The sequence below is a fragment of the Pleurodeles waltl genome, chromosome 5, assembly GCF_031143425.1.
Source record: "Pleurodeles waltl isolate 20211129_DDA chromosome 5, aPleWal1.hap1.20221129, whole genome shotgun sequence".
NCBI classification, from domain to species: Eukaryota; Metazoa; Chordata; class Amphibia; order Caudata; family Salamandridae; genus Pleurodeles; species Pleurodeles waltl.
The window spans coordinates 1,182,548,874-1,182,573,999 of NC_090444.1; the positions used below are offsets into that span (position 1 = coordinate 1,182,548,874).

Genomic DNA, 25,126 nt, shown 5'->3' on the forward strand with positions numbered 1-25,126 from the left:
TGGGACTCCTTCATTGTTGTACTGCTGATGCCTCCCTGTGACTCCCTGTGCCTGCTGCCAGTGTGTCTTCGTGGGGGGGGCTCCAATGATTACTCCTGGCTCTCCTGCTTTCTGAGGGCTGGCCCTGAATCCCCTTTCAAGGGCTGAGTCATTTGGACCCTGCTGGTCCCCCAAATCCTGCAAACTTCCCTGCCTCTTCTTCCTGCTTCTGCCAAGACGTGTTAGTGGTTCTGCTGATCACTGACCCCTCGGCAATCCGGTAAGCAATGTTGGACAGCTCGTGGGCGACTCCAGGGATCTTTCTGCATCACCTGGACTCCGCAGTTGTGATCCTTCCATCACCGTCCTACAGGAACTTTTCCCCAAGAAGGGTGAGCATTGGTCTGCATTCTGCCCCCTTCTCTTTCAGGTTCTTATTGTCCAGAATCCACCCTGGGGTTCCACCGACCTGGTCCACGGATCACAAGAGCAGCTGGGAAAACAAGGCTCCATTGACTTCAACAAAGGTTTCTCATGTCGCTTCACCCCTATGCAACTCGGCTCCCTGGTGTAGGTTCTGCATTCTCCTGGGTATCCACGGGTGGAAGCACTGCCGAACCTTCCTTGTGTCAACTGGTTTTCTTGGGATCCCCTGGGGATGGTCCTGTAAATTCTGAAAGTGACCGTCCTGTCTTAGCCTATGGCACACCCGGCTAGGTAACACCTCTGCACACGGGCATTTGGGGGATTTCTGTTACCTACCTTGGGAAATGTTGTACTTCTCCAGCCCCTGGGATCCTAGCACACTTACCTTGGTTGGACACCTACATTCTTATACCATTTTCTTAGCATATGGTTTGCCTCCCACCCGGGTCCTATGTATTCCTATGATTTTAATGTATGTTACTAAGAGTATTTTTGTGTGTAGACATCTCCAAATGGAGATATACCAAAGTTAGGTTAGTACTAGTATTATAAAAAAAGAATACTTTATTTTTGTAACATTGGTGTGGTTCTTTCTTGTGAGAACATCACTGACTGACTATTGTGGTATTGCAAGTGCTTACACTCTTCCCTTAAGCTTGATCTGCTCTCCAGAGCTACCCCATAGAGAACTTTGGTTATCTAGGCATCAAAACACTGTCACTAAGGGTTACCTGGTCTCAGTATAGCGTGCCACACCATAGGGGTTCACCAAAAACTGAGCGTGCCTCCTATAGGACTATCCACCTAGAGAGGTTATTTTTCTGCAGTACTATGCCTGAGAGGCCCACGAGTTCATCGTCCACCCGATGATCTTTGGTATGATCAATGTCGAAACTGTGGGTCCAAACAATGGAGTGTCTCCTCCTTTTTCGAGGGATGAGGTAGGGCAAAGAATGTCGGAGAAAAGAGCCTGCCTAATAGGAAAAGGTGTTACCTTCCTTTGGCAGAAATGTAGCTTGAGTTCTCAACAACAGTTTGTCTGTAAAGGATGTTGTGCAGAACCACTGGATCAAAAGTGCTGGCAGCTAGCTCACGTGAAAAGCTGAAGTGATCGCAACCAGAAAAAAACATTTTCAGGGTCAAGATGCATAGTGGGCAATTGTGCATTGGCTCGAATGGGGTACACATGAGAAAAGTGCCAACCAAATTCAAATCAAATGTGTTCTCACAAAGGGCTTTGGTGTAAACATATGCTGTAAACCATTAAGAAATCGCATCATGCCAGGTGAGTTAAACAAAGAAAAGTGATCCTGCACCCCCAAAAACTCTAAAGAGCTGCCCAATAGCCCATAAAAGTCCATAATGCAAGTCCTTGTCGGGCCAAAAACAAAACAAACCACAACACAAGCTTAAGCTTGCAGTAGGTCAATAACAAAATGTTCCAACGCCCAGCATACACTGATTTCGTAGAAGGGTTTCTGGCTGCCAGAATCACATCAGTGATTTCAGGGGGTAGCTCGAAAGAGGCTAACTGCTGCTGTTCAATCTCCACGCATGGAGGTGGAGAGAGCAGAGGCCCATGTGCAGGGCCTTGCCCTGTTGCTGTGACAGAAGGTCGACCCGAAGAAGCAGCTTGATCGGGGGTATATGCTCAAGCTAAGAAGTTTACACACACTTCTATCCAGATCCGGAGCCATAGGATGACTTGTGCACAGTCATTCTTGATTTTCTTCTGAACTCAAGCCAAAAGGGGTAGAGGTGAAACAGCATTCAGGAGCCCGAAGCTCCACTCAAGCCAGAATGTGTCTCAGAGAGAAGGCTTTTTTGGGAACTCTAGGGCACAAAAATGCTGACACTGTGCGTTCTCTGCCGTGGCATAAGTATCAAGGCAGGGTTCTCCACATTGCTGAAAACGCCCTGCATCAAATTTCTACCCTGCTGCACCTTCCCTCAGCATAGCTTATGAAGGAACATGCGTCCATTTTGCAAAAGGAAGTGCAGGACCTTTTGGACGAAGAGGGCATAAAAAGCGTTCCAGCTTTGGAAGGTGAAACTAGGTGTTACTCCTGCTACTTCACTGTGCCAAAGAAGTAGCAGGAGTAACACTAATTTCCTACTTCTGAGACCAGAACCGTCTCTCTATGGTACGTTTGTCCAAAAGATCCTGCACTTCCAGCTGAAAAATGGACGTGTTCCTACATCAGATATGCTGAAGGTTCAGCAGGGTAGAAAGAAATGAGATGGCTTGACAAGTTGGAGCCAGGCTTGAAAAGTTGGAGGATCCATATGCCCAAAGTGATGTCTTGCCATCCTCAAAAGAAATGTAAAATCTTGCATCCTTCAGGGTGGATGTGTGATGAAAATAACATGTTAAAGTGGTTTTGAAGTTGTGGTTGCCGGAGGGGTGGGGGACTGAGCTGCACATTTCCCCCGATGCCCTGAATGTTGTCTTTGAGTGTCAAGGCCACAAAAAGGCTGAGAAGATTGTTGTGCTGGTAGCAGGTTCTGGAATTAAGGTTTTGGAACCCCTTAGTGTATACACAAAAAAGGTGAAACTGCTGTGGAAATAGCCTAGTAGGGGAAAACAGCCCCAGGGATCGTACTGTGGCATTCTAGGCCTTAAAGCATTCTAGGGCCGAGTCTGCTTTCTCACCAAAGAAGCGAGAGCCATAAAATGATAGGCCCATCAAAGATGTCCTGACAGCCTGGAGTAGCCCACAGACCTTATTACTATATAAAGTGATTTATGATAAGGTTGTAGGTTTTCAGTTTATGTACATAAATCAATTTTGATTGCTGTTGTAAAGGGAAAGTAGGTGTTATATTGTCTTTTGGTTATGGTTTTATTGATGCTATAAATCTCATGATATAGCACAGGACACAGAAAGTATTGATTTAATTACCTGCCCAGTTCTATGATCTCCAACCTCAGTGTTCTGTAGAACATATGTCCATTTCCAGAAGCACTGTGGTCTTTGCGTTCATTTTTGGGTCTCTGTGAATACTATTCAAGCTTTATACATGGCTATGTTTCAATTGTTCAGCTATTGAGAGAGTTATTTTTAAAAAAGGTCAGGATTTTAAGTGGTCTAGAAGAGCTGTTCTGAATATCAAGTCTCTCATTACATCAGACCCAATTATGTCTGCTTTTACTGACGGACAACCATGTTTTCTGATAGTGGACACCAGTCAGTTGGGCAGAGATGCTGTATTATCACAATGGATAGGCAAAAAGGAGCACACGCTAGCATTTGCATCACGTACTGTCAGTCAGACAAACTACAGTACTATTGAGAGAGAAACCCTAGCACGCTTTTAGTCAATGAAAAGATTTAAAATGTTTCTCTGGGGTGCCAAATTTGCCTTTTTTTTTTTTTTTTTTTACAGGCCACAAACCTCTCATATATATGTTGAATGGAAATGGCACAGGTAAAGCTTCAGCCAGATTAGTCAGCATATTGTCGAAATCGCAAGAATACAAAGTTTCCAAAAACGACTTACCTGGAGGCAAAAAATGCCAGAGCAGATTGATTTTCTAGAATGCCTATTGTTAGTGAGGATACTGATGTCAAGGAAGATGCTGTTGAGTGTGTTGTGGTCCTTTTTTGAGACTCACCTAACACACAGAATGCCACTTCTGAGAAAGATTAGCTCAATGCTGTTTCTGATGATCTAATTTTACATTTTACATCGGCTAATGCGGTATATCAAGAATGAATGGTTCAAAAAAAGGCATTTAGAATCCGGTCTAAAGTTTTTTGCAAAGATTGCCAATGAACTTTCCCTAGTTGAAGGGTTTATCGCTAGACATGATCTCTTAGTACCACCAATGAAACTCAGAGAATATTTGCTTTTGAATGCTCATGAAGGTCACTTAGGCATCACAGCTACCATTCGTAAACTGAAGCAATGTTATTGGTAGCCAGGCATGGACTCACAAGTAAACAGGTGGGTGTCTGCTTGCAGTACTTGCCTGGTATCCGACAAACACTGGAAAACATCAGAGTCTGGTTTGCATATGGTTCCTTTTCCAGATACACCATGAACCAAGATTTGAATTGACTTTGCTGGTCCTTTTGAGCCATCATCATGCAAGAAAAAGTATTTCCTAGTTCTGGTGGACTACCTTTTAAGTGGATTTTTTAAAAACTTTATTACAAAACCAGATAAAACATCTGTTATTGCATTAAAAAAATGAGGTAGAAGGACCTCCTAAAGAGATAATCATGGATAATGGTACTCATTTTAAATCTCAGCAAATTAAATAATTTTTACAGGAGATGAAGATAAAGCACTTATAGGTTGCTTTATATTCACCCACTTCCAAAGGACTAGTAGATGGTTAATACATTTCTCAAAGAAGGAATTCAAACTGCTTTATTAACAGGTACAAGTAGAAATGTTTTCGGAGATAAGGTATGAAGTTATCATATTATTCCAGAAAGCACTACAGGTGAATCTCCATTTAAGTTATTGCATAACATGCTACTCAGATGTTCTTTATTTCCTGACTGGGTTCGCAGCTTGACCAAAAATACAGAGTCACATAATAAGATAGGTGATATAAAGAAAAGTGTTGAAAGTAAGCAAAAGGCAATCATGGAATACTTCAATGACAAACACAGTGTTAAAGAAAGGGAGTATGTTGTGAGAGATTGGGTCATAATAAAGAAACCAAAGAAGGTCAAGAAGTGTGAGGCAAAATGTACCCAACTGGTGAAAGTCACCAAAGTATCTAAAGGTACTGTTCTTTTGGATGGAAAATGATGGTGGCGCATAAGGAGTCTGGTGAAAATTTCTCAGGAACAAGCTATGAAAATTACTAAAGTAAACAACAAAGGTTTAAACTCTGTTGAAAACCATAACAAAAATTCTTGGTGATTTGACAATGCGTAGGTTAAGTTCTCTAATGTTGATATGTCAATGGAGGTGCTACTGAAGACAATGTTGACACTATTTTGACAACCTTAACAGGTTGACTTCCTCTGTGTCCACAGATGAGAATGCTGATGGTTCCTCTAGGTCTAGTTAGAAACCAATACTATCAACGAGGCCTAGTAGAAAGGTTTCATTGCCTGTTAAGTATAAATATTACTATATACAGTGATTTATGATGAGGTTGCAAGTTTCTAGTTCATGTGCATAAATGAAATTTTATTGTTGTTTACAGGAACTGCGTAATTTACAGGAACTGTACAAATGTACACACATTTATCAAAGGATAAATTCCAGTTTATTACCACTACTGAGAGAAACTAATTTGAGAAAACACTTTGTTGCCTTACAGTTGCATGTTACAATTTTGTTACACATGGAAACTACTTTTCTAATAGCCGCACAAATTTGACAACTTGCATCCTGGTTTTTATGAAATACTTTTTTTTTTTTTTGTATACAATAAGTAATCTATGCAGATGCACAATACATGATGCTATTATTGCCATAGTTGAGGAAGGGGAGGGGCATCTTGACCCACTCAAGAACCATGTTCCGTCTATACACTGCTCAACAATGGTATTAAATAGTATATTGTACTCTGGCAAATAATTAAATACTTCTATGTTTATAAATATATATATATATATATATATATATATATATATATATATATATATATATATATATATATATATATAGCCACACACACACGCACACTACACATACATAAAGGTGTAACTTTTCACAAACCTTCCAACTGGTCTCAGATACCCCCTTTAAAGGCTTCACACTCCGAATAGGCATGTAAATTGGGTATATGTTTCCCAAACACCACCGTTTCATGGAGACATTTGAGAAGGGGTTTCTTTGCCAGGAAATGTATTCCTCTGCTGGGGGGAAATGGAATGTGCTATTGCACATACCCATCAAAACAACTCTTTCCCGTTGTCCGCCCATAGACAATCAACAGGAATACATGTTGGTTAGCATGTATGCAACAAATATACAAACTGAATGTAGTACCTGTGACTTCTTTTAATCTCCTCGAAGTCAGAAATCTACTCAAATCTTAGGCCAAAACTTAAATAACGATACTTTTAAATAAATTTGTGAATTATCCTTTCTGTGCTTTTTAAGACAGTACACAGCCTTAACTTTGTTTCATATCCCACTGAAGCTGAACTTATCGTTTAATACGCTGAGAAAGCTCAGTGTTTCTGATAATAGACGGTCGTTTTTTAAGCCACTGCCCTTAACGTTCTGCCCCATCTATAGAATTCAGTTCTATGCTTTAAGAAATGAAACAAGCACCGACAAAGCCAACAGGGCTGGTTTGCATTTTGAATCCTGCCTGAAATATTTAAAAAGCCTCCTGCAGAGAAAAATAAAAAACAACTACTTTCTGGGAACAATATATCTATGAGATATGTAATTTAATTTGTGATTATTAAATGCATTTTTGAAATGTAAAATACTCCCTCATACATTGTAACGTAAACACTCCATAGGAGATGGGAAGATCCGTCAAATAACTAAGAAGTGAGAGTAATATTTTCCTCTGTGCGTAGCCAAAGCCCACCATGCACACTTTTAAAGAGCTGACAACAACAGGTTCAAGGCAGCTATGTTTTTCAAGCCGTACCTAAAAATAGACACGTTCTCTTCATATAACGAACAGATCACAGCTGAAGCACGGTATCCAAACAATTACTAAGGACAGCCCATCTGCTTTTCATGCTTTTCAAGTCTCGTCAGTACTCTCGGGAGCTACCGCGAGCGCCACCATTTCCTGGAGTATTAAGAAAGCTTTCTCATGGCTTTATGCTTCCTTCAGCTAATGCTCTTGTTACAACTCTGATGTGATTTACGTTAATGTTTGGATTCAATTGCTTTCACTTAGGCTTTTGTACACTAGGTTTTACGTTTAAGAAAGTGCACTGCAAAGACAGCGGAAGCACAGGAAAACTGCAAACTACACACCTTCACCAAGTCTATGATAAAATATTTATTGTTATTTCCAAGAAAGAATAAAGTGTCTTATCTCACAAATGATGCATATTAGAAAGGGGCCGACCCACAGAACATATGAAGGCTCATGAAGGGCTAAGCATACAATTTGTATAGCGCTACTCTTTTCTACTGTTCCCTCAGAGTGACAGGTGTCTGCGAGGAAAATTATGACTTATGTAGTTTGCCTAGCATGCACACAACCGCAAGTTTTGAGGGTGTATTTGTAACTGCACACGTATTCATCTTTGTTCTTTATACCTCGCCTAGGACAGCGTATGCGCTGTCGCTTGCACGACATTTTGTTTACATATAGGGGGCTTAGAGTCCACCCTTTGCTTACCATTTATTGACTGCACTATCAGTATTATTTGCTGGCTCCTGTTTGGTCCGCGCATGCTGGCTTTCCTTTAGCTTCACTTTTTGTTTGTGTGTTTCCCCCGTCCCTACAACATAGACAAATAACTACTTCCTTTAGTTCTGTAGTGTCCTTCTGCTGCTTCCGCTTACAGTATTCCGGCTATTTTTTCTTTTACTTTCAGTACTTCATAAGAATGTATTTGGTTTTAGGTTGTATGCTTCTGGATTTCCTCGCCGCTTTTGCTTTCACTGTGCATTTCTCGTGTTTGTTAGTTCCACTTTACTTTTCATCCTCTCGCCTTCTACTCTATAGTGCAGCTCCAGGTTGTTAGCATAACTTTTAACAATGATTTAAAATACATGAAGTGCACTGCACTACTAAGTAATCACTTGTTTAGTTTGCCTTTGGTACGTGTTTCATGATTTATAGGATGTCTTTGGCAACATTAAAATGTTTTATACAAAAAACAGTGTGTTTAAAATTGATTTACGTTTGCAGGATTAAAGGCTAGTTAGAACATTGTAGCGTGAAAATAAAAATGTATTGTAAAGCGTTTTTATGTTCACGGGGCCGCACCTATTGCATTTCCTCCTGCAGCTTAATGTGTACACTGTAACAGATTACCACAGTATACTATATTATGCAATGACAGGCCATACTAAGCCACACTACAATGACAGGCTATACCATACCATAGCATAGCATACTATAAATATCATACTATACAATGTCAGGCCATACCATACTATGCTATGCTATACAATGGCAGGTAATACCACACTATACTATAGAGTAGCAGGCCATACCATGCCATATACAATTACAGGCCATACCATTCTATACAATGACAGGCCATACTCTACCATATTATACACAGAGACACCACTGCATACGTACTATAAAAAGATAGACTATTGCATATAATTCTGTACGGTGGTAAATCATAACATACAATGACATACCATACCATACAATAATATACCATATCCTAAAATACTATACAATACAATAACAGGCTACAACATCCCATACTATATAATGACAAGCCATGCCATGCCATACCCCATCATAACACACAATACTACGCATTGAGAGGCTATACCATACTATATCATACCGTACCGTACTATACAATAACAAGCCATATCATACCACTCATACAATGACAGGCCATATTATACCATACTATACAAGAGGCAATACCACATCATACTATATAATGGTAAGCCATACCATGGAGATGATATATGCCTGCTGTTGCAACAAATATGTGGCATGGTGTGCATGCCAGAAACGTTGACCCCCATCTGCACCTTTACCCCAGATTATGCTATTAGTTATTTCTTCGGCCCGGCAGGGCTCTCCTCTTGGCACTGTTACAGGTTATCTGACCGCCACCTAGTTTCCAGCAATCTGGAGCCTTTTAACAGTACCACATGCAACCAGGAAACGACACAAACTCTTGACACAAAGATGGCGCACGTATAAGCCCCTTGCTCTGGATGGGCCTGTAATTTATCTGGGAACCGGGAGCCGGCCTTGGGGCAACCCGTGTTGGCACTGCGGGAGGTGCCCGAGGGAGCCAGCGAGAGAGCCGCGGAGCCCTTTCCGGGCCCTTGCGTGCGGGTCTGGACCGCGTTGACGGCACGAGGAGCCGGCGGCCTGTCCCACGATGAGAAGCCGGGGACTGAAGTTGAGGTGCGCGCCCGCGCGAGGCTGGATTAGGCCGGCGGGTGTGCTGAGAGAGTGCCGGAGGCGGCGTCGACCGGCCAGGAATTGCGGCGGGGACTCCGGAACGTTGCCCCCCACAGAGGTGAGCGTGGTGGGTGGCTCCGCCAGCCGGGAGCAGAGGGGGAGGACCGGCGGCCTCCTGGCATGCGCCTGGGGCGCCGAGAGGGGCCAAGAGAGCCCTAGCGGTGCAGCGCCTCGAGGCGCCAGGCCACACCTTAGCAAACGCGGAGCAAGAAGCTACAGGGGACATTCTAGCACCCCTGAAATATAGAGGACTTTGGGGCACCCCCGAACAGAGAGTGGCACTGGTGAGACAGTGCCAGAACAGAACGGGCGGTTGAACGCGCCGCCACCCCTGGCACCATATTAAGAGCAGAGCAGCAGCCTCTGGGGGAGCATCCAGTGAAGACAGCAGGGGGATAACCTTGGTGCAGCCTGGGGGGACCCGGGCGGGCGCGTTTCCCCGCGCTCGACGTGAGGGGGTGCAGGTGCACTGGCCCTCAGCCTGACTCCGGCAGATTGTTGTGACCAGACGGTGGTGAGCCTCTCATTTCTGCTGGGCATACAAAGGGTCTGCTGGATGCTGGCGGCTGCTGGAGCGGCATTTCAGTGGACGGGGCGATGCCGACCGAAGGCAGTAACACAGACTGAACCGGGCTAACGGTGGAGGACCCAGGCAGGGAGAAGCCGCAATAACAGTCTGCCCGCCACCTCGACACCGGCGGTACAACACCTCATATATTCAATGTCTCCCAAGAACCAGCACAAGAGTAAAGTCATGGACAGCGCAATGCCCCCCGAGCGCAAAGGGGGGGGACCCGCAGGACCCTTCACAAACTAAAGTACAGGACACTTTAGACAAAATACTGGGTGCAATTGAAGATACAAAGATAACACTACAGCACGACATCAATCAGGTCGCAGTTGAAGTAGAACTCCTGAGGGCAGACCACCACAAACTGGCAGACAGAGTCAAGGAGACAGAGACCACATTGGCAGAAATTGCACCGAAACAAAAAGCTGTCCAGACCAAGCGAGCCTCATTCATGGCAGTTAAGAGGGCTCTAAGGGAAGAGGGGATCCAGTACTCGCTGCTCTTTCCGGCCAGGCTGAAAGTGATCCTGGATGGTAAGACCACATTCTTCCAGTCGCCCGAGGAGACGTGGGAATGGCTGGAGGCCCGTGGGATCCAACCGGGACGGCACGCGAGAGAGGGCCCAGCTGGGAGTGGATCCCACCGGGGCTCGGGAAAGCGGCGGAACAGGAATCGCCCCCGTTTGGCACCAACTCAGACGCAGAAGTAAATGGGGAAGAAGGCGGCACTGGAGGTAGCAGCCTTCATGAACAGAGAAGGGTCCCCCCGAGGGCTCCGGAGGAGAATCAGATGACACAGCGGTGTCTTCAGCCGGGGACTCGGGCTGCTCAGCGCAGGCACCGAGGGTAACCCCGCAGACAGCAGATGAACTTGGATAACTAAGCACATAAGAGGGCCGTGAGGCGAGGAGAAACATGCGATCATGAGGCCCCTCCGGGCACGGCCCCCCCAACCGGAATCTCGTCCTTTCCGTCAGACTGGCGAGAACTACAGTTAATTGTTTGAATAAGTTGCACTGTTGCACAGTTTTCTGGGCAATCTACTGTTCGAGAGGCGCCCTGGGGAGGGAGAGTTGGGTCACGCAATTACAAGTTCTGATGGCGCTTTGGGAGACGTGGTTTGACTGTATCAGGTATCCCATTAGACCCAGGGGGGAGGTCGGCCACTGGGGCGGGATGGGAAAGCTGTTATACGTATGATATACCATCATGGCAGAATATAACCTCCTAACATGGAACATACGGGGGATGGGGACGCCAGCTAAAAGACATAGAATATTGTCCTACTTAAAGAGAAGGGGCATTCAAGTGGCGATGCTGCAAGAGACCCATTTAGCTGCGGGAGAAGTAGAGAAACTGAGACGCAGGTGGAGAGGGCAGGTGTTCACTACGGAATACTATGCATACGCCAGGGGTGTGCTGATATGGGTGCACGCTCGGGTCCCCTTCGAGGTAGAATCCACTAACATAGACCGCGAAGGCAGGTTTGTGATTGTGGATGGGAAGTTGCACGGCACTCAGATTGTCCTGACCTGTATATACGCCCCTAATCAAAATCAGGTCCCCTTCATGAAACGGTTATCGAGTCATCTCACTCGCCAGCGGATGGGAGAACTGTTAATCGGGGGAGACTTCAACAGTGTGCTAGACATAGATACGGACCGGTCCACTCCACTGCTGCCAGGGGCAGTGACATGTAAGATAGCCAAAAAACTGAGAGAATGGTTGGATTCTTGGGGGCTGGTGGACGTCTGGTGTGAACAGCACTTGACTGACAAAGATTACTCGTACTACTCAGGCCTCCACCGAGTGCACACCAGAATTGATAGAGTGGTGTGCACAGCAACCCTGGTGCAGGGAATGACTCACTCCGAATATCCTGGACGTACCCTGTCTGACCACAATCCCTTACTGCTGACTTGGAGGGTGACGGAAGACAGGCCCACCATCCCGACATGGAGATTGGCCCCTACTGCCCAAGAAGATCAGACATATAGAGACGCCCTCCGTCTATACCTGGCTGAACATATTAAAACCAATAAGGGATCTACCACCTCTAGATCCACGGAGTGGGAGACACTTAAAGTGGTGACAAGAGGTTACTGCCTAGGACAGTCGGCCGGGGTGAGGCGTACACTTGAACGGGAACTGACTAGTTTAGAGAAGAAAATACACGAGGGGGAACGGAGACAGGGAGTAGACGCACAGGAGAGCGAGGAATACGACAATGCACAGAGAGCCCACTCCCAGGTCGAGGAACAACTCCGATGCCACAATATGCAAAAATATTTTGCTTCATTGCAATCAGAGGAGGGCAGATCAGGTAGAATGCTGGTGTGGTTGGGGAGGCCAGGAGAGGACGGTGAGCCCATTACGAGTGTGCTGGAAAAGGAGGGGGCGAAGTCATAGGCCGGGCCCTACAAATGATGCTTTCAAGAAATACTATACTCATCTGTATAGGAAGCCTGATGAGCTTAGGACGATGGCTCTCAATAGTTTCTTGCAGCGGCTCCCACTGATGACTTTGGCGATCGAGGAGAGGGATAGTCTGGGGGGTCCGGTGACGGTGGAGGAGGTCAGTGAAGCTATATCGCAACTGGCCCCTGGGAAGACCCCGGGGACAGACAGCCTCCCCATGGACTTTTATAAAAAAAATATGTGACCCCCCCAGTTGGTGGAAATGTACACAGAGGCATTACGCCACGGTGAGCTGCCGGGTACTCTGAGGGAGGCACTGGTGGTCCCGCTGCCCAAGTCAAAATCAAGGGAAGCATCGGTGACCGACTTTCGCCCCCTGTCAATGCTGAACAACGATTTTAAAATTCTCAGTAAGATCATGGCCAACCGTTTCCTTTGCCACATACCCACACTGGTGCACACAGACCAGAACGGTTTTGCCCCGAATCGCAGTACCTCTCTGAATTTGAGGTGCCTCTTCGCTGTGTTACATATGCCCAGTGAAGAGAAACCCCCGTCGGGAGTATTGCTTGCAGTGGACTTTGAGAAAGCCTTTGACTCGGTCAGGTGGGACTACTGGAGGACTGTGATGCTTCAAATTTGCCTGGGCGAGGGATGGATAAAACGGGTGGACTTATTATACAAGTCCCCCCTGGCAAAGGTGAGTGAGGACGGGCAGGACGGTATCTGACACCTACCCAATATATAGGGGAACTAGACAGGGATGTCCTCTGTCTCCACTATTATTCGCCCTGGCCATCGAGCCTCTGGCGGCCCAGATGCGAAGGGACGGCGTGGGTAGGGGAGTGGAATGGGGACAATCTGAGCATGTCATCTCATTATACGCCGACGATATACTCATTTACCTTAGGGACGGAGAGACTGGACTCCCCTGGGCTTTGAGGAACTTAGAACACTTCGGGACGCTGTCGGGACTACACCTCAACAGAGGCAAAACATTTGTTTTCCCCATACTACTGAGCTGTGAACGCCCCGCCTCATGCCCGGGGGCCGTGGTCTGGGCCTCATATACCTTTAAGTATTTGGGCATACAAGTGTTCCATGAAGTGGGGGACCTCCGTGATGGTAACCTCGGTAGGGCACTTTGCTCCCTGCGGGCTTCTGTTAGGTTCTGGCACTCTTTGAAGTTAACTATAATGGCTAGAATATCATTATCTAAAATGATCATGCTACCCCGCCTCCTTTATTACTTTGCTAACTTACCACTGCTGATCCCCTCGGCGTGGTCCCGCGAATTGAACACCCTGCTTAGGGAACTTATATGGGATGATGGCCGCAGACGCACCGCGCTCTCGACCCTTTGCAGGCCGGCTCACTTGGGAGGCCTTGGAGTCCCAGACTTTGAAGCCTATTATTTGGCATCCCAACTGCAATGGGCATCCAGGTGGTTCGCTGGAAAGGGACAATTGAACAGGAGTACCGTCCATGAAGAGGTAGGCACAGATCGGATTATAGCACGCATGACAAATAGGAGGATGACTCTTCAGGCAGACAGCCTGATGACAAGGGTGGCCGTAATGTGTTGGAAGAGATGCGCAAGAAGGGTACTCCCCCGCACTGCTGCTATCGGTTCTGATGGTAGATTGGGGGGGGGGGGGGGGGGAGAGCTCGGCGGGCACGGGTCTGGGACTTTGGAAGAAAGCGGGAGTGGAAACAGTTGGGGAACTGTTCCGGGAGGGGGTGCTGAGATCCTTTGCTGACCTAACGGACAGAGGAGTCCCCTAGGGACAGTTCCTCCTATACCGGAAGCTGACATATACCCTGAGAGAACACTAGGAAACGGTCAATTCAGAACCTATCACCCACAGGGTATTACATCTCCTGTTAACATCTGGGGAGGATACCCAGTTAATGACTAAACTATACCGGGCCCAGATTGAGGAAGCACTGGACCCACTGCAGCCCCTGAGAGAGAGATGGGAAAGGACAGTGAGTAGGGAGTTGTCGGACGCAGAGTGGGGTAGGGCTTTGGCTTACCCTCGGGCGGTCTCCCGAAACACACGACTGAGATATATTCAGTACAATTATATTCACAGGACGTACCTTACCCCGCGCCGACTGTCGCTAATATATGGCGGAGCACCCAAGACATGCCCCAGATGTGAGGACGCGGACGCTGACTTCGACCACATTGTATGGAGTTGCCCAGAACTCCAGCTAGGTTGGGTTGCGGTACTAGCTGACCTAGCGTGCTTATTTAAGGTGGATGTGACTCCGGCCCCTACTATATGTTTACTGGGTCTTAAAGCGGGATTCCCACATGAGAAGGTGAAAGGTCGCTTTCTAGACCTGGCTCTGGTCCTCTATAGGAGATTGATCACGAAGGGCTGGAGATCTCCCAGGCGTCCTCCACTGAGTGAGTGGAGACGGGATGTGGCGAAGTGGACTAGAGCGGAACTACAAGTCCTGAAAAGCGAAGAAGCGCAGGGCCTCCGTCAAACCCCCACTGCCCCGGCGTGGGAAGAAATACTGATGAGCTGGGAATGCATGGTGAGGGGAGGAGTAACAACTACGGAAGAGCCAGCATGATTAGGAAGTCCAGGAATGGGAAAAGAGGGAAGGGAATGACATTACACCTGCTGTGGTGGGGCCCGTGGGAGGGGACGGGGGGGCACGTGGGATGTGGGTATGGAGGTAGCAATGGGACCAAAGTGAGCGCATTAGGGCGTAGACAGGCTAGATATGGACGGCCACCTACCCACCAATGAGCGGGGGGAGAATGTGAATGTTACCATCCCACGCCCCAGTGGAGCCGAAAAGAGACTTACCCCAGCAACTGAAATTACCTGCTCACTATAGCGCCATCACGTTAAAATATTATTTAGTATTAGTTAAGACTGTTATGTAGACATAAAGACAAAAATTGTATTATAGCGTGCACAGAAGCAATGAAAAGCCAAGGAGCTTTAACGAACTCTGTACTGAGAAAACTTAATTCTGAATCACAGTCATAAAGAACAATATGATGTAAGCTCCAGAACATGTAACAGCTCAGTGTGCTATTAACATTGATGACTGTGAATAGAATGGGAACCTGATTATGCCATAATTTGATTTGCACTTGTAAGACAGCGATCTGTTAATAAAAATATATTTAAAAAAAAAAAAACTCTGACACAGTGAGACACTAGCACTTGAGAATGAATATCTATGCCCCCTTTTTTTAAAATAAATATGGGTGTAGTTTGCGTAAGCCAAGTGTTTTGATGGCTGACTGTAAAGCGTACTTCTGATACTGCAGGCGAGCTGGTCTATAAATTAACAGCATTTAACAAAGTGTTGCATTAAAATGGTTAATTCCTGGTGTAGGCCACATCTGTTTTGCATTCCTATGAGTGGTGACTACTTAAGCCCAAAGAACAACAGATTAAAAAGAGACAATCTATTGGAAACTACATTTTTAAATTTTGCTGAAAAGGCATAATACTTTTACCCTAACAATATGCATCTAAAACCAACATATAAAAACCTAGTCAACCACAGTTAGATATTAAAAGTTGGCCTAGTTCCAATAGCAGCAGATAACTAACAGCAAAACATATGGGTGAAGGCAAGCCTCTGTAAATATAAAAGTGCAGGTCTACATTGTGAAAAAATGTGCAGTTTTAGAAATAGGTAGAAGAAACATTGCGTGGAACCACATACAATTTGTAAAAAAACAAAGGGCAAGGTGTTTTGAGGGGATATATTGTCATAAGGACAACAACAGACATTGACAGATGGATTTCTGCCAAGGTGAAACTGAGATAATAATGCACAAGTCCCATTATAAATCATTTTAATGGTTACAGATCATCAGAATATGGTTTCCCTTAGGGAGCGTTTTAACCATAATATATGATTTAACTGTTGATTTTGTGTGCTCAATAATTTCTTTCTAGTGAATTCTAAGCTGCTAAAAGATAGTCTTTGCCCATATATTGTCCCTCTTAGTGATAGACTCCAGAGAATCCAAGAGGTTTTCTCTACCTAACTGAGCAGAGAAATGTAACATAACTGAGCTATCTTGATTTACCATATCCCTCCAGTGTAAAAGATATTTAAAAATCTGCCTATTTAAATTGGCACATGGATTGCTCCAGTTAATGACCCATAATAAGATAGGAGGAAGATGACTTATGTCACTATTGAGGCCTGTGCATGGAAACCTCTTTCTTTTTTTAAATATCTACCATTCAGCACATTGGATATGGTGATGGGCTTTTCTTTTGATGTTTCATCACATAATTCTATGAGCGATACAATTATTTATCGCCAAGCTGGTGGTCACAAATACACTTATATATATATATTTCCCTGGTTTCTTCAATATGTAGAACCTGAAATCTATGTATATTAATCTTTGTAGCCTTGAGAAAGCCTTGATGATGAAGCATGTGTCGGCTGTAAATCACATACTTGAAACTTCGTTCTTTTGAAGAATAAACCAAAACCTTTCACCAATCTGTCTTGGGGACCTGATGTACTCGTGATGCAAAATATAACATTTTCGACTTCTGAAGTGTGCCCTGGTAACTTTTGTGAAATAATATAGCCTCACATGGACTGTTTCCAGTCTGGCAATTACACCCTGGTGGTTAGGTGTCTACACCAGAAAGGCACCTATTGGACATTGCCTCTTCGAATACTAAAGTTTCCCGAATATGATGTTTGCTGTTGGATGTGCGAACAAGACAGCATAACCACCATTATCTTGTAAACGTCTGTGTGTCAAAAAGGGATACAATATCCTCCTGAGCAACAATAATCAAGATGGATAGTCCATATAATCTGCAAGTCTTTTATTCACAATCTTCTCAATCTTCTGCTTGTCCAAACAGATCTTGTAGCCAACACATGTTTCGTCACTGTGGCAGGTTCGCCAACAACTTCCTCAGGGCTACACTCAAACAAATTACATTTAGCCATTAAATAAATCTCCATAGCACTTCATCCAAAGGGATGTAAGGCTCGGGATCTACACTTCAACTTTAAATTTCATTGTATTCATGTAGTGAAAAGTGATGTGAAAGGGGGCAATCGAGAAAGTTGTGACAATGTGAAGTCACCTGGATTTTGTGTCTACACTCTGTTGAATGTAGGCTTAATTTTGATCATGCGATGCAGTCATTACTAGGAGCATTATGTTATACTTTCTTTTTTTGACTGTTATATTTTAACTAATGCTGGATTTTGATATCGATCTTGGATCATGTACTGTTCTTTATATGATCACTAAAAGGCATTAAATATTACGCAAGAATTAACACTTTTATTCAACAAATTACTAGAGCCAGCTGAGCCTGCGAAGCTGAATCACTGGCACAGGGGATGTTGCGGGGCATGGCCACGGACAGTCCCTGCATTCAGACCTTGCTGTGTAAAGCCAAAAGCAGTACAAAGTGGCTGTTGTGGCGCAACAATGAAGATTTTGGGATCATGCCAGGTTCTGCACTGAGTGCCTGCTGCACATGGCTGGAGGCAGAGGGCAGCGGATTTGGTGACACAGGGCTGAGGCTCTCCACATCCAAGCACTTGCACCTCATGGTTTGAGGCTTTGAATAGTGTAAGTGGTGTCATGAAGTCTTATGGAGGGCCTGGCCCCAGCGCCCTGAACCAACAACCCACTACTAAAGGAACGCACAGTACGTTATATAGACATGAAAGCTGGATGCAGTATATCGTTTAAAACAAATCGCTAAAATAATTTGTTAAGCTTAAGTTATTTGTAATGTAGCTCATAAGATATTTTTTCAATCAAATACAGAAACCTACATAAGGGACATTATTGTTACGAATTTTAGTGGAAAAGTTTGCAGTTATGGTTAACAATAACTTATCCCGAATGCACTATGACCTAACACAAGATGTTACAAATGGCATCATACATGACATCACTGGTGGATTAATTACTTTTTATTCACATAATTGATTATATTAATAATGATGTTCAAGGCTGTGTGACTGTATAACAACATGATCTTTGATGCATAACACAGCATCTCTTAGCACTGCAGTTCAAAATTGGCCACGAAAATTTCTGTTTTTTTTAAACAATGTTTTTTCTTCTGAGTTTTTCACAGTAATTCACTTTTAACAAATCTTTTTCAGTTATTATTTGGGGATTTTATAATGTTATACGCATTATCCATTTGAAAAAGAAAATTACTGTGTACATGCCCAGAACAACTCCCATCCTGTGTCACCAAACAGGTTTTGAAGTGCACAATGTGCTTCGAGTCCCAAGCCTCGCCACAGTGCTCCCTGGACTTGGTCTTTGAACAGGTGGAGTTGTGTTGTGAATTTTCTTTCATTCTTTTTTTTAGGATTTCCAACTAAGCACAAAAAAGTCAAGTGCATTTAAAAGATGCATGCATCCATGTATCTGTGAATCCACTGAAAATGGCAACCTGCAGGATCTCTTAATACGTGAGCATATGTACAGATGATGTGGCTAAAATAGTCCCAAATGCCACCTGACACACTATATCTTAAACATACAAAAAAGAAACAGATGGAATACTTGAAATAATCTAAGCCACTAGTAATTACTTGGGCCACATCCCAGTCCATCGTTATTTTTCACCTCAGTTTGGACCTAGCCATATGTAAATCAGTCTTGAGCCTGTTCCAATAGGAACGGTCCAGCCCAAACTCCTTTTGATGGTTTGATGCATCGCCCTAAGTGGTATGAGTATGCCCTGATATGGATCCCTTGTTCACTGTACCATAGGAACAGGCTGCACTGGTTGACAAGCCCCAATTACGGCAAGACCGTAATTGGGGGGCTTCTGAGGACCTGGCCTGGCAGTTTGAGCTGGACTGTTTCTATTGGAGCAAGGGCAAGAATGATTTCCATTAAGCTGGGTCCAAAATGACATGGCATGATGGGCAAAAAGAATGATGAGTTGGAATGCTACTCAAGCTATTGCCAGTGGTTCGACTTATTGCAAGCATTCCTCCCATCACCTATTGTGTGTTAGATGGAGCAGTGTACCAGAAAGTAGGCTTGTGTGTCCCATATTCTGTAATGTCTGCTACAACAAGCATTTTCAGTTGTGAACAGCCAATTTAATGGCCCAGAATTTCAAATAGATTGGTGGGTTAACAGTCAGTATATCACCATTCAAAAGTCCACCTGAAGCACTTTTTTGTGACTTAAGTATTGTAAAAAAGTGAAGAATGGGTTTTGAGTGTAATGTTGTTCAGCAATATTGCTGTACTAAACAGCAAAAATCCCTTTGGGAGATACTTCTAGTTTGCCCCCTTAAACTCCCCTTCCCACCCCACTGTACAAGATCTGCACCAAACATGACATACATAAACGTAACCCTGATAGTCAGATACAATAATGATTTGCCAAATTGCATAAAGGTTTATCAAGTGACACAAAAGACCTTTTAACTGCGGGCACTTAAAACGTGTTTTCCTTAGAGAATTGTCAGGAGCTCTTCTACATGCTCACAGTGCTAGGACATTGACGTACACATACCCTTTACCTAGTCTTGCCACATGCCTTTTAAAGTGCCATGCTGTACCAAAGAGGAGAGGTATTGACATCTATGTCTTGCAGAAGATTATAACTGGAATAGCATCATTTTGAGATTTTCATCTATAATGCAAAAACTATGAGGGTCAGTCCTCGTTACTTGCACCAGTATATACTAATCGTCCTGGCCATGTGCCAAATGAAGTATGCACCACAATAGCAGAAAACATAAAATGATATCTTCAAACATACGTTGATATTTGTAGTGTGAAAGCAGTACAACAAGGCTGTGCTTATGAAACCTAAACGGGACAAATGGTTTTCTTTTGGGATTCAAATCTTTCTTCAGGGTGCAGACACTTTGCTCTCGTGTTAAACGGTGCATGCAGAGATTAAACAAGCATTACAGGAATTAATTGAAAATCTCTTGACTGGTGTGAGAAATATGGTTCAGAAGGACCCAGAGCAATCAGAAGCTACTGTGCCCCAAATGAGTCAACGGGGGGGAGTGGCTTTCACCTTTGGTGTCCTGGGGATTCCGTGACAATGACTTTTAAAGTGGGAGGCCAAGTAACAATGGACCTTTAAACTGGGGATCAAGTACCCATTTTAGTGCATGACTATCAGGGCAGCGAACCAGAGCAATTCAAGGCTGACTCCAGGAGGTGCTGCAACCTAGAAATTCAGAACCCAACCATACATAAAATAACACCAAGTGTAACACTGTACAGTCAGTGTATTTTCTTTTTCTTTAAAAAAGGTAAACCGTTTAAAGCATACAAAGCTCAATACTATGCACACTATTTAAAACATACCAAGTTTTCAGGATGAACTACAAATTGGAACTTTTCTAAAAGTGGCCTGGCAGAATAACCAGGGCGTAAACCATGTACTATAAGGAAATGTCTCTGGGACACCTAAGCCTCTAAATCTAGTCTTTCTAAATCTAGTCTGGTCACTTCATATGTGAGGCAGCATGTGACTATTTGCACACCAGCAGGCCCTGAACCCAAGGTCAATGATTCTCTTATATGTTTATAAAAAACTTATATTGCTTTTTTCTAATAAAAACGCATGCTAATGGCTATGTCGACATATATACAATCAATGTTCCAGGCCTATTAATCACAACTACAAGCCTATTGCCTCCAGCAAAACATGGGAATGTTATTTGTTTTACAAAATGTTTTCAAAGCCTCCCTGCTCCCTTGCTGCCTGGTGTTCACTCTCCAGCTCTCCCTGCACAACTCCTCACTATGGTTTGAGGAGCAAGCCACGTTCCTGCTGCTCCCGGGCTGAGAGGCCTACTTCTCCTGTTCTCCATGCTTTAGCACATACCTTTACAGCTTCCTCCACTGGGATGTGGTCGGGTGGTAGGAGACCCCCACAACAAGGCTGTGCTTATGAAACCTGGGGCCTGCCCTTGGAAATGGAAGATGTTCCCTTCAGAAACCTGCAGTCTGAGGCGGTGATTTCACGGTTTGCAACCGCTAAGAGTTTATCATGCTCTGCTTCGGGGGGCCTCCACAGTGGGTGAACTGCTTCTATAATTAGGTGTTTGTGGGCACCAAAGGTTTCACAAGGAAATACGGAGGCCTTTCATCAGCCTCTAGCAGTATTGTTATCTTCTCCTTAGTAGCATCTTAGATCTACAGGTCTGAACTTGCCCTACTGTCCAGGCCAGGTGGCCTATTGACCTGGTGGTGTCTGTGGTAGAAGGTCCACTGGTCCTGCAGCAGAGACCACTCTTTTGGTCTGTACTCCCCTCACCCAAGCCTTCTAACACTTGCTGCGTGACTGTGCATAAAGAGTTTGAAGAAGGCCAGCGGCGTGTAATGAATCATGCAGCAAGTAGCGAAGGCTGCCTCCAACTGGAGATGCTGATTCAGGAGGTGCTGCTGAGGTAAATGATTTGACTGCTAAAAAGATCATCCTCAAATGTTTAAGAAACTGAAACTGAAGTATTATTCATTTCTATTGTTACACAATGAGCTTAAAGAAATGGTTTTCTTCAGACAACATATATCTCCCTTCTAAACACTGAGTGCAGTCAGATGGAAGAGTCTCATTACTGATTTGTTCTTAACAACTGATGAACCTACATCTTTAGGTATGGCTGAACATTAATAAACATCGACTAGAGGAATATAAAAGCAAAATCTCCAATAATTTCCAGTACTCCAGGGGGAAGGCATCCCCAAGAAATATTACCCATATGCCTGACACTCCAGATTGCTCCTGCAGCAAACAGGCCGACTTGAGAAAAATAAGAAAATTTGATGAGTCTGTGTGCACCTGCTCCATTAAAAAAATCTAACCTAGAATTATGTAGTCTGTGAAAGATTTCGCACCAGGTTATGCACGTGTTTGTTTCGTTCACTGCCCAGTTAATACAGAGAAGAAGGAAGCAAAAACAACACACCAAGTTCATTAAAACATCTATGTTACCTACAGAAAGACAATAGATATGTGTTGTACGAATCCCATACCTTTGTGCCAGTTCTCGCCATATTCACCTCCTCCGCGAATGTTTGCCACAGCAAGAACACCTCCCAAGTGCCTCACAAAAATGAGTCTTGATACACTGAAAAATGGTAAAGATATAGGAATCAAATTGAATAATTATTTTTTCAGTCTCCCATCAAACATCAGTTACACTACAAGGGAAAAGTAGCAATTACATGTGGAAAGTCCCTAAAGCCCTTTGGGAAAGGTTTAACGAGTATTGATTATGTACTCCTTTCTTGTCACTGGAAAGTGAAAATTAACATAAGTACCGAGTTTTCCCATCCACGCACACGTTATAGAATGCTATCCAAGACAAAGCCCGCGAGACAACATTCACCCTCTGCTTCAGAAAAGAGGGCAAAGACTGCCTCTTACAAAACACACTGTATCAATATTTCACTTCTTGGATATCATGCCACCTGAAGAAGTGCCCAACCATGTTTTATTCCACACCCAGTTCATAGTAGGGACCCCTGATGCTGATAAGACACCTGACATCACCCACTACAGTATATCCAAAAACTGACCACTCTCCACTTAAACTGGCAAATAATTTGCCACAATAAATGAAGGTGGAGACAGGCATGAAATTGAAGCTCAAGAACCATACTGCGGTTCCTGTAGGTGATAAACAACTGTTGGGTGCATCACAAAGTCGCATAATGGTGTCTCAACATATTAAAACTGAGTTTTAAGTAGGGCTGTAAAGTTGTTTTTCACTAATTGTGTCATGAAGCTTTTTTGGGAGGTGGAGAGATGTCCTACAGAAGTATTTGAACAAGGATAACAAAAACAGATAATACCTGTCATTCTACTGTGAGTTGAGTACATGTTCTGATTCACATCAGAGAAAATCCGTAACAAAAGCAAGTGAACCAGTTAGAAACACTTTGCATCGGAAAATATGCTGTTGATAATCAGAAAATTCCGGTCTGTCAAAGGTGGTCATTAAATACTAGAAATCAATGAGCATAATCCATCGCAATTTTACATTTCTCAGAATGTGTTTAGTCAGTGAGATTGGAGGATGTGAATCTGAAATTTCCCAACCAAAAAGGCCGGGCGAATGGGGGAATGGATTATTCTCATGAGAAGCCTCTGGGCTGATTTAGAATGTGGCAGACAAGTACCACTGAACAGCTCCGGAGACCCTGCCCTCAAAATTCAAGGTCTGACTGGGCGAATTAAAGTCAAGCAGATTGCAAGTTTTACATCAATAACAGAAAATTCAATCAGTCGGTGTAAAGCGTCCTCTGCTAGCCCTATGGAGAAGGTGCAGGCAGAGGGAAGCCATCCAACGGACCGCCTCATTGAGAGTGGACAATCAGGGGCCTCTTTTAAAAAAAAAAAAAAAAAAAAAAAAAAAAATTTATCTACGTCACCACTAGGTATGTCATGGCAGTTAAGGGGGAGGAACACTAAAAAAAGAAGAAAAATGACCCCCACACGCTGAGGAGAAACTTCCATGGTGGTGATCATTGTTATTTTTTTATTTTTCAAAAAAAACTCCTGCTTCAGGAGTTTGTTTTTGAAAATTAAAAACGTTGCAGAAGTTTGACAGCCAGTCACCATGTTTAGGGGAGCCGTCAATCAAACCTTTCCTACAAAGACGTTCATGGAGCTGGCGGACATTACTAAACTTGGCAGACAACGGCAGTATAGTTCACCAGCCTGTCGGCCTTTATTTAATTAGCCAAACCCTAATCAGTCCCTCTGTCTAAAGTGGCACAGTGGGTGAAAACAAAAACAAGGATGTGAAATGTTCCCCTTAGTGTTTGCTAGTGGTTAGACTATTTGCAAGTATTCATCCCATCAACCTTTGACTGTTTCATCGAAAGCAATATGCTTGTAAACCTTAGCTGCGCATGGCTGTGCGCAGCAAGGGTTGTGTGGCCAATCCCTCCTGCGAACCTCATGCATAGCTGGGGTTATAAATTAAATACATCATAAAAGACAATTAAATTCAGTGGGGAAAAAACACAGTTAAAACGGAGTTATTATTCTGGCTCAAAAGTGTAAACCTGTGTAACCTGTCAGAACTCACGGCATATGCAATTCAGAAAACATCTATTTGCCAAATGAACATATACAGAGAAGCGGTTAATGCGAGAACAACCTGTTGGCGTGCTGGCCACTCAGTTCAAAAGCCAGATGTAGCATAGATATTCACCATTTGCTGTGGCCCTTGTGGGTGAGACATTCAAAGTTGGGTGCCTTATTAGTTGGGTGACTAGGCCGAAAGCTTCTGCTGAAGCAGTGACCACTAGTGCAGAAGGAGGTCCAGCAGCACAGGTCACTGTGAAGAAGCGGCCTCGGGTAATGTCAATTGCAGTGGGTATATGCAATGAAGAGACAGTAGAGGGTAACAAATGGGCGCGTTTTCAGGGCAGTACTGCACAATGATGCAGATAGCTTGTGAGAAGGAGGAAGTGGGAAGGTGGCACAGTGCTGTGGGGACAATGTGACTGCAGTCCTGAGAGAAAAAGGTGGCTTGGCAGGAGGGTCACCTTTAAAGGTGATGGAAATGCTGCACTGATGGACTAGCATAAGTTTTCATTGGTGGCCAGACAGCACCTCTCTCAAAACATCACCCATAGGCATGCTTCTTGCATATTCTGTGCAGAGACGACAGACCG

General features: G+C 44.2%; 1 protein-coding gene across 1 annotated transcript in view; it reads right to left on the reverse strand.

Moving 5' to 3' along the window:
* The window catches only part of PREP (prolyl endopeptidase), a 574,937-nt gene that overhangs the window by 65,964 nt on the left and 483,847 nt on the right, over positions 1 to 25,126 (reverse strand). Inside the window, exon 12 of the mRNA XM_069235420.1 lies at positions 22,472 to 22,566. Coding sequence (XP_069091521.1) covers positions 22,472 to 22,566 — 95 coding nt within the window. The remainder of the gene's footprint in view (positions 1 to 22,471; positions 22,567 to 25,126) is intronic.